The following is a 9,605-nucleotide window of genomic DNA, read 5'->3' as shown; positions in this document are numbered from 1 at the left end:
TGTAGGGGAATACTGCTAGTCTCCTATTAAAAAGGTTATATTAATGCACTATAGGTTAATTGTTGCATTTGAAATGAGTTTGTGTTAGTTTATTTGGTTTTAACTCACGTTAAAATTAAAAGAAACAAAACCATAATCGGGCTGATCATGGAATAAAAGAATGGGCAAATTAAATTGATTAGCTGAATTATTTTGAAGGACTTGTTCGAGAAGCAGCCCACAAACATAACAGCCCACAATAGAACTCAAAGGGAATTTTTAGTTGATCATTTTTAAACGTAACCAATAGTGACATAATCTATTTTTTTTTTTTTGTTCACGGAGTCTAAAATTGCAACACACTTCTCGTGGTACTTGTAATAACTAAATTCATTTCTCGTAGGTTTTGAGTAAACCCGTTACTTTATTAAAAACACTCGTTAGGTATACCGACTCAAACAATTCTTATAGTTAATTAAGCTCCTGTTGCTATTATATCAAACAATTCGAATATTTGTGAACTCAAATTATCAATATGATTAAAAAAATGTGTGAATGATAATAGAAGACACATAAGTGAAGTTATTCCAAATTATAAAACACATACCATTATGAGCTTTCTATAACACCAAAGTGATCAACTTATTCCAGATAATGATAAAACACAACTAAATCATGGATTAGGACCTTATTACCACATAAACTACTACTTACAATCCAACTAAATGGATATGCTGTTTGCAACACCTCTCCCGGTCACACCACTTTCTGAGTACGGTTTGAATAGTTGATACGGAACTAACCCTGCGCCACAACGATTTTTCAAATTGGGATCGGTGTTCCTCGAGTCTATGATTGCTTCCAGCTCATTAAGCCTTCCACGGAACTCCTCAAAAGCCGCCTTTATAGTAGGCTCCGCCTCCCATGTCGCGTTAGTATTTCCACCGATATATTCTTCATCTGGCGAATGACTTGATAAAACATCATAAAGCACCAACATTTGTATACCTTGGAGTTGGGACGGAAAACATTTCAATAAAGCATCCTCAGGTCGATCTATAAACGACTGCCATTCTTCATCTGTGGGGTCTTCATTAGGCATATTAGTTCTGGCAACTGTCGGCCTATAGGGGATATATCCCCCTAAATCATATTGACCGAAATTGACCGCTGAATGTTGGCCAGCAGTCACCCACATGATAGTCGAAACAATTCCAATCAAATCGTCTTGGGTTTTGAGCTGTGGCCACCATGGTTCATCTTTCTTGTCTCCATGACCAACCGTACGAATATCATTCCACCATGCTTGAAGCTCTTCATCAGATTCCACTAGATTCGCTTGTGGATAATAATGGTTGACATAAGAAGTTGCCCATTGTTTAATGGCATCGTAAATAAGTAAACCATCATTTGCATAAGGGTAATCCTCAATTGCAAGCTTTAAACCATGTGGTGCAGTTGGATCTTCAACTGCCATACCCCTAAACAATACCATACAAAATACAAAGCAATAAGTTTGATAGAATGGCAACGTACTTTCCTTAATAATTTATATTATTATTGTTTTCGTGTAAAATGTTTACCTACTAATCAGGTCAGCTGGAAGTGCTTCATGATCAAAACGCCATAGTTGATCATATACATCTGAGGAAAGCTGCATAGAATATTCATCTGGAAAAAATATTTTCTCTACGATACCACCGGCATTGATGAGGATTAGTCTCGCTAGAGAATTGATCTGCATAGTGTAACGACAATGAGGGAGAAGTAGTCGACTCATAGGATGCATTTGGCTTAGATGGCGGTTAGTGGCAATTATGTAAGGCTCTGTAGCACAATGTGTTCTTAGCCTGCATTGTTATAAGAAATATAATAAATGAACTAACTAGCTCAAATGCAAACAAGTATGTTATCAAAGGGAAAAAGGGAACCGACCAATGGCTAATAAGTTGGTGATAACCAGCATCATGAGCCAATACATGAGCCTTGGCTAGCCTCCAGAGCCACAAATCAGTGGCAACCTGAGCGGGTGTGTAGACATGTTTCCATGCTGGTTTCCCATCATATGGTGGGTGAGTTAACTCAATGGCTATGGGCTTTAATGTTCCATCGGGATGAAGGAACATCAAAGTTCTTGAACCGTATAGAGTTGTCGTTTTGAGATCTCTTAATTTGTTAACATAAGGCAGGAGCAGGTCATGGTAATCTAGCATGAACAATTTCTTTTGTGCTAAAGCCTGCAACAACATTACTTATTTTTTCAATACTTCACATCATAAGTTATCAATTTAATTTATCTTTCGTCTGATAGAGGATCCTGTACATTAATCCAGAAGTGTGAGAAGTGTATTATAACACTATATATAACACCATATAAACACCGTATAACACTATATAACACCATATAACACCATGTAACACTATGTAACACTATATAACAAATATAACACTATATTTTGTCTGATAGCATGTCTATGATAGATGCATAGTGTTATATTTGTTATATAGTGTTATATAGTGTTACGTAGTGTTATATGGTGTTACATAGTGTTATACGGTGTTTATATGGTGTTATATAGTTTTATATGTAGTGTTATAATACACTTCATACACTTCTCACACTTCTGGATTAAAGTACAAGATCCCTACCCTCTTTCGCCTTACCTCGTCAAAAGTCATGAAATCTTTAATCTCCTTCTCAACAATCTCCTTTGTGATTGCGGATTCAGCTGGTCCGTAGATTTCAGGATCCAATTTACTCATCAATGGCCATTCCTAGATATGCATACATGTCATAATTAATCATCTTATTATGAAGACACAACTATTTCACACAAGGGAAACTCACTAAAATATACATGTTGACTGAAAAAATATCAAAATAAACATCGAATATTAGCCTTTTCCAAAACAGACCTATCTAAATAACCAATCAGGAGTGGACAAAACACCGAGCGGCTAAGACGGTAAAACGTGGGATAAATTTTAGTGGAGACAGAAAACATTGAAAAATACGATGAGATCCGTGAAATAACCAAACAAAATAATACATTTGTAAACTTTGGGCTAAATTTTGTCGACGGCTAAATTTTAGCCTATCTATTTTTAGCTACCATCTAATAAAGCGCAGGCGCGGCTATATTTCAGCCTTAGCCGATGCTTTTATTAAAGGTCAAGAAAAAGAAACCACTTGTAAATCGCAAACTAAATTTTAGCTACCTTAGACACACTTTTATATTTTGGTAATTTTTTCGGTCAATATGGTCATTTTAATGATTGTTCCCATCACATAAACATACCGAGACCAATTGTATGCTACACGGATTGAGACCAGCAAGCATTTGTCTGCAAAATTCCTCATCGCTGAGCCATGAGAATCTGTCTCCTGCACATATATTGAATACACACAAAAGTTAAACTAACAAACCATGTACAATGATGCAAAAATTAAAAAATGCTTACTGTCCATGGTTTCAGGGGTCTCAAACTGGATAACAGCATTTTTAGTATCATCAGTCTTTTTCAAAAGTGCAGGGAAAACACTTAGGATTCCATCGTCAGGGGCTGGGACATTAACACCTTGATTAAAAAGCATGTCTATGTCTGTGAATAATGGAAATCCTTCGGTTGTATCTGTAAAAACTGATTCTAGAAGCGGTACAACCGCATGGAGCGCAGTGTACAAAGTCTTTGCTCCAAAGGTAGCTTGCTTTATCTCAGAAAAATCTTCATCAGTCGGTATATAAAAAGGGAGTGCAGTTCTAGTTTCTGTTAACGGATCTGTAATTCAACATACTATGTTAAACTTCAATAAATTCCGGATCCAATATTCTTACATTCATTCATCGCAGATCACATATTTAAACGATATGATTTTCGGTTTCATCCCCACGGCATGTTTTATACATATGGAATGTGAGTGTGAGGTGAGTTTGAACCACGCATAAGTAGGAGAGCTACTTACTTTCATTTTTCACTAACCATGCAATTATTTTTAAAAACTTGTATGCAATTATTTTTAAACAATTAGTTCTTAAAAAAATAAAAGATTAATGTTCAACTAAAATTGTGAACATTCTGTTTACGGGACCATAAAATACTTATTTTGAAAACAACTCGATTTTTATTAAAATTTATATTGGAACGTCCTGGCAAAAGAAATAAGCAAACTATGTATTTCATGCTTTTTTAAAACCTAACGAGTAAAAGTTATTCCATGTTTATGCCGTGAGCACACTTACGCCCTCACATGTCACATCCCACTCATGTGAAGGCGACGTAGTATGCACGTGACCGTGAGCCAATGTGACTCCTCTTCCCTCACGCTCATGTAGAGTAGAAAACCCTCAAACAAATAACTAACGCCCAAAACAACACATAATTCATGTTATACCTATAGAGGACATCTTGCGACCAGTGCGACACCGCCTTGGGTAAGGATGTTTCTCACCACCGAGTACTGGTCGTGCTAAACTTAATTCCTCATCCGGAGCTCCAAGATCGTTGTATACATCATAATCGTATATCCTTTCAAATGATTTACGCTCCCCTTCGCCGTTGCCTCGAAGCGATTCCATATCTTGCTCTCTTAACGACTTTAGTCCATTCGGTGTTTCAGATGGAAGGTAAGACTACACAAACAAATATCGACTGGTCATAACTCATCGGCTATTAGTTTCGTTGGCATGACATAAAACAGCATAAAACCACCTTCTTTTCCAAATTTTTTTTTGTTACCTCATAAAAACCACCTGTACAGTCACTTCTAGAGGAAGCGGAATCATCAAATTAAAATATACTCTTTTTTGAGTAGTTTTGTTAATATATAACTTGATTTTGTCAGATAACTGATAATATTTATAGGAAAATCTAACCTATTTATTTTGATTTTTTTTAATTTATACCAATATAACTTTTCTTAAAATCAAAGTGTACTAAAAATAAGGTATTTTTTTATGGTCAGGAGACCAAAAAATATTATGTTTTAAGTATAACTTGATTTTCGATAAAATTTACATAAGAATCTATTAAAAGAATAAACAAAACTATGTATTTAGATTTAAAAATATATCAAAAGTTATTAGTAAAAAACTTATATATCAAATGAAATATAAGAAAGAATTGCGTAGTTTTACATATCGAATTGCGTGGTTTTACAATTAGTTATAGATTTTACCTGGAAATGATAGTACTGCACCGTAATACAAAAAAGTTTTTTTCTTACAATCATGATCTTTGGTTTTCTTTTTAAATGGGGTGTTCAAAAAATTGGTGATGATAGTCATAACTCATATCCTTCATTCTTTTCTTTCTTATTTTTCAATTTTAATTCAACACTTCTTTTAGGTTTTTTTAATGTATAATACCATCATATTTTTAAATAATCTAAATACACATTTTTAGTTTAGTTTTCTACATTTATCATAAATTTAGATTAAAACTGAGTTAGAATAATATATATTTTGGGAATTGGTGTCATACATTATTTTGTGTAAGCACACAGCTTAGTTGTTAATAAAATTTATATCGAGACGTAGACACTTTCTTTTAAATAAAACTATGTAAAATGGATTTTTATATGTATAGATATTATGAAAAAGACGAGTTAAACGCCGAATAAAAATTAAAAAAAAAAAGGTAAAAAGAAGGAAGATGCTGCTAGGTTGAGTAGCGACATACCCATTTATCAGTTTTATTATTATTATTATTATTATGAAAGATAACACTATGTTATCACAAACCGTTAAAGCTACCCTTTTATAAAAACTGTTGTTTTTTAACTTTTTGAAGCTAACATTTAAGCCCCTGGTAATAAAGTTTTCACTAAATCACAACATATCAATTTATTCCAAAAATTGTAAACATCTAATTACTAGACATTGATTAAGACTATATTTACTTAGCATCAGATATGCAAAATCTTAAACATACCTAAATATATAACACATTAATTAGATAGAAAAATAAATAAGATTAGTGTCGACCTTGTCAGCGAAAAAGATTCTTTTATCCGGGTTATCATTTTTGGAGTGAACCCAAGATTCACAAGTGAAGGTAACACCGTTATCAAGAACAATGTTCTTGAAGAACATCTTCTTGCTATACTCATTTTCTACCAACACAGCTCCTATTTCTCCGAAATCTTCAGGGACATCAAAGTTACATTTATAAGTGTAAATGCTGATGTCGAAATCCAAAGGTTCATATCTCGCGTATGCACTCAGCGTCTTCTGGTTACCATTTGCTGTATCAAGTAATTTAATTTCACATTACCTTTAATTAAGCAGATCAGGTTCATTTTTTTCTAAATTCAATCGTAACTAATGCAGGAAATTGAAGATCGTAACTAATTAAGAGTAGAAATAAATTTCGTAAAATTGTAATGTAGTAAAGAAATTTCATGAACATAATCTTCCTAAAAATAATTTGTATGGATGTAATTTTCCTCAAATATTTTTATTATCTTTTTTCAGCATTCCAAATACTTCAAATCATGTAGATATGGAGGGGCCGTTCCAAACAAAAAAATGTAGATATGGAGGGTCATCATTTTTTTTTTTTTTGTCCTTTATCACATGTTTTTATTTAAAAGTTTAGATAATATAGTAAATTGCCTCCCGCGTTACCACGGCATCCCGTAAAAATTTTAACTCAATATATAGACCAACTAAAAAACGTAAAAAAAATAATAATATCGAAAACGTATTACATTTGACCCAACTCATTTTCGAAAAAATTTACATCGAAATGTAAATCAAACGTAAATCAACTTGAATTTATTGCAACACATGTATAAAATATAAACATGTAAAACTCGATTACAAAGTCTTTAAAAAGTTAAGGGATTGTAAGCATCAATACTGAAATTTGAATGGTAAAAGTATACAAAATTCAAAAAGACAAAAAAAGAACTCAAATCACTATTTACAAAAAAGTTGGTAATTCTATTATATATAATTTATAGCAACACATGTATAAAAAATAAGCGCGTAAAACTCGATTTCAAAGTTTTTAAAAAGTTAAGGTATTGTAAGCATCAATACTGAAATTTAAAGGGTAAAAGTATATAAAATACAAAAAGAAAAAAAAAGAACTCAAATCACAATTTACAAAAGTTGGTAATTGTATTATATATAATATTCTTTTGAGGTTGTATTTTTTTGTCCTCTAGCATATAGGTTTACCGTTAAATAAAAAGATAATATGTATACCAATGTTAAAACTTAAAAAAAAGGTATGCACGTACAATCAAGGTCATTAGAAACGAGCTCCAAGAGGAAAGATCGGCCTAGAAGATCAGAAACAACATCGGTCACACCACCAAGACTTACACCAGCATTAGTTACACCATCAATGGTGGAGCCAATGGTAGGTAGGATTGTGATGACACACTTCACCGTGGTCTCCTTGGTAAGAAAGGGAACAGATATGGCTTTAATGTTACCAGCAATAGAGGTTGATCGAGCACCAGTTGCATTGGATTTCTTAGTGAACGACGTGTGTTGGCGAAGAATGGTCGGGGCGTATGCGGAGGAGGACGAATGGTTGGCCGAGTCACCGTGGATGAAGGGCTTCTGGATTGGCAATACATTAAGAAGAGAATGGGATTGGTTAAGTTGAGGCTTCAACATGATTACTCTCACTCTTGTTTTTGTAATATCAAAGTGAACAACCACCTCTCTATTTATACATATATATAGGGGGAAATGCTTAATTTCTTAATGGGAAAATGTCGGCTGTGACAAATAGAAATTTTATCACGTGTTATAATTATTTATTATCAGGCCTTTATGTAAAAATAATAATAATGAGTATTATTGTTATCAATATTATTGATATTTTGTAACGTATGGCTATAGTGCATTTGACAATAGTATGTAAAAGACAACACAAGGGTTATGGCTATAGTGCACTTGACAATAGGATGTAAAAACACAAGGGTTACAAATAATGTGTGGTATCTAATTTCAATACGATAACAAACACCATATTTAATTTCAATACAATACGAAACACCATAGGATAAAATAGAGCTTGGATGGGCTTAAACAGCTCGTGTTGTAAACGAATTGTTTCGTCTAACAAATGGGTCGGGTTTGGATGGGTTGTAAAGAAACGGGTGGACCTACTAAATAATTTATAATCATAATAAAAATTGATAATTTATAAGTTAACCCATCATTTCGATTACAGCCTATCAACCCTTTTATTTTATCCATTTAAAAGTTATAATTACACTTAATTTTACACCAAACCGGCAGACCCATTAAGATAAACAGGTACAGAATCATGTTTTCTTATTTTATTATTTTAATTGTCTTCAAGTTATAGTTGATGTCCATGGAAAAAATAAATAAAGATTGTATTTGGCTGCATCAATTACAAGTCACCAACCAACCAACTAACCAACCTAACATGTTTGCCACCCTAGCTATGATAAAGATTATCTCTAACATAATAAATCAAATTAATCAGCATATGTCTGTCCATACCTTTATAAATAGATCATGTGTTTGCAAGTGAATTGTGAATATTTTTGTATATACACATGTGTTAATGTGACATCTAAACATCTTGGTGTTTATAAACTGTTAATGTGATCAAATCGTTCAAAACCAAAACAAATTGGCTTGAGATGTATATGGTTTGGCTCAAGAGAGAACCTTGTGTATTGGTTGCTGCATACTTTCTTTCATTTTTTAATTTCGAAATATATAGCTACTAGGTTATAATCTCGTGTATTACACGGATTATATAAATGTGATGTTAAATATTTAATAATATATATAAATTATGTCTTTAAAAAATTGTGTATTGCATAGGTTGAATAAAACCATGTTTTATACAAGTCAAAAAAAAGTATATGTCATGTGTTAACACATGCAGTCATCAAGAGATGTCTTATAAAATGAGATTTGACGTAACATTTATAAGTTCTATTAATATATTAAAACATTTTTTAACCGTGTATTAACTTAAGTTAATTTAAATTACGATTATAAATATATACAAATATGAATACATATAAAAAATCAAGGACTAAAATTTTGATTTTTTTAATACAACTATCTTATTATTTGACGTATTTTTACCATTGAAACCATCCAACCAGATTAAATATTTAAAAGTTTTTAGAAATCACTCATAAAAAATAATTAATATCATTATTCTTCAATTTTATAATATTTTAACGAACACAGTTTTGTATTTAGTAGTACTTGTAGATTAATAGATATTTAAGCCAACAATAAGTTTATTTAGAAATTTATATTACTTTCATATTAAATTCACTTAATAATGAATATAATAACTATCAATAACCTATACTTATTACTAAAACAAAACAAACTTATGTCACGTGTCCCCCTCTTGACCCACATTTCTTGTGTTTTGGCGCTGAAACCAAAAGGCCTCTAAAACCCTAATTTCAGCTTCCTTTACCGCTTGGTTCTTCATATACATTCAACGATTAATTCTGATATGAGAGACTGATGATTACCTAAGTCGAGATATAGTAAGACTTCAATTAACTAAACTAATAATCAACTGAAAGGGAGAGCGACGATCAGATTCGTGAAGTCCTCCGAAATCCAATTCTACTTCATCTTCTCCCTTTCAACATGTGA

At 32.4% G+C, this 9,605-nt stretch overlaps 1 protein-coding gene across 2 annotated transcripts; it reads right to left on the bottom strand.

Annotated features, from left to right (window-relative positions):
• Positions 1-546: 546 nt before the first annotated feature.
• LOC110898671 (lipoxygenase 2, chloroplastic) lies at positions 547-7,742 on the bottom strand. 2 transcript variants are annotated; one of them, XM_022145487.2, is made up of 9 exons: positions 7,226-7,742; positions 5,964-6,223; positions 4,373-4,610; positions 3,442-3,759; positions 3,279-3,364; positions 2,644-2,754; positions 1,915-2,216; positions 1,563-1,829; positions 547-1,460 (listed from the first exon to the last, which is right to left on the bottom strand). In XM_022145487.2, exons 1-9 carry the CDS (start codon positions 7,608-7,610, stop codon positions 701-703), a joined length of 2,727 nt encoding a protein of 908 aa, XP_022001179.1. In that variant the 5' UTR covers positions 7,611-7,742; the 3' UTR covers positions 547-700. The 2 variants fall into 2 exon arrangements, with proteins under 2 accessions (XP_022001179.1, XP_035837980.1); XM_035982087.1 differs by having other exon boundaries at positions 3,279-3,361; positions 7,226-7,740.
• Between the last annotated feature and the right edge of the window lie 1,863 nt (positions 7,743-9,605).

The sequence above is a fragment of the Helianthus annuus genome, chromosome 13 (genome assembly GCF_002127325.2).
Source record: "Helianthus annuus cultivar XRQ/B chromosome 13, HanXRQr2.0-SUNRISE, whole genome shotgun sequence".
Lineage (NCBI taxonomy): Eukaryota > Viridiplantae > Streptophyta > Magnoliopsida > Asterales > Asteraceae > Helianthus > Helianthus annuus.
This window is presented reverse-complemented; position numbering and strand designations above follow the sequence as displayed.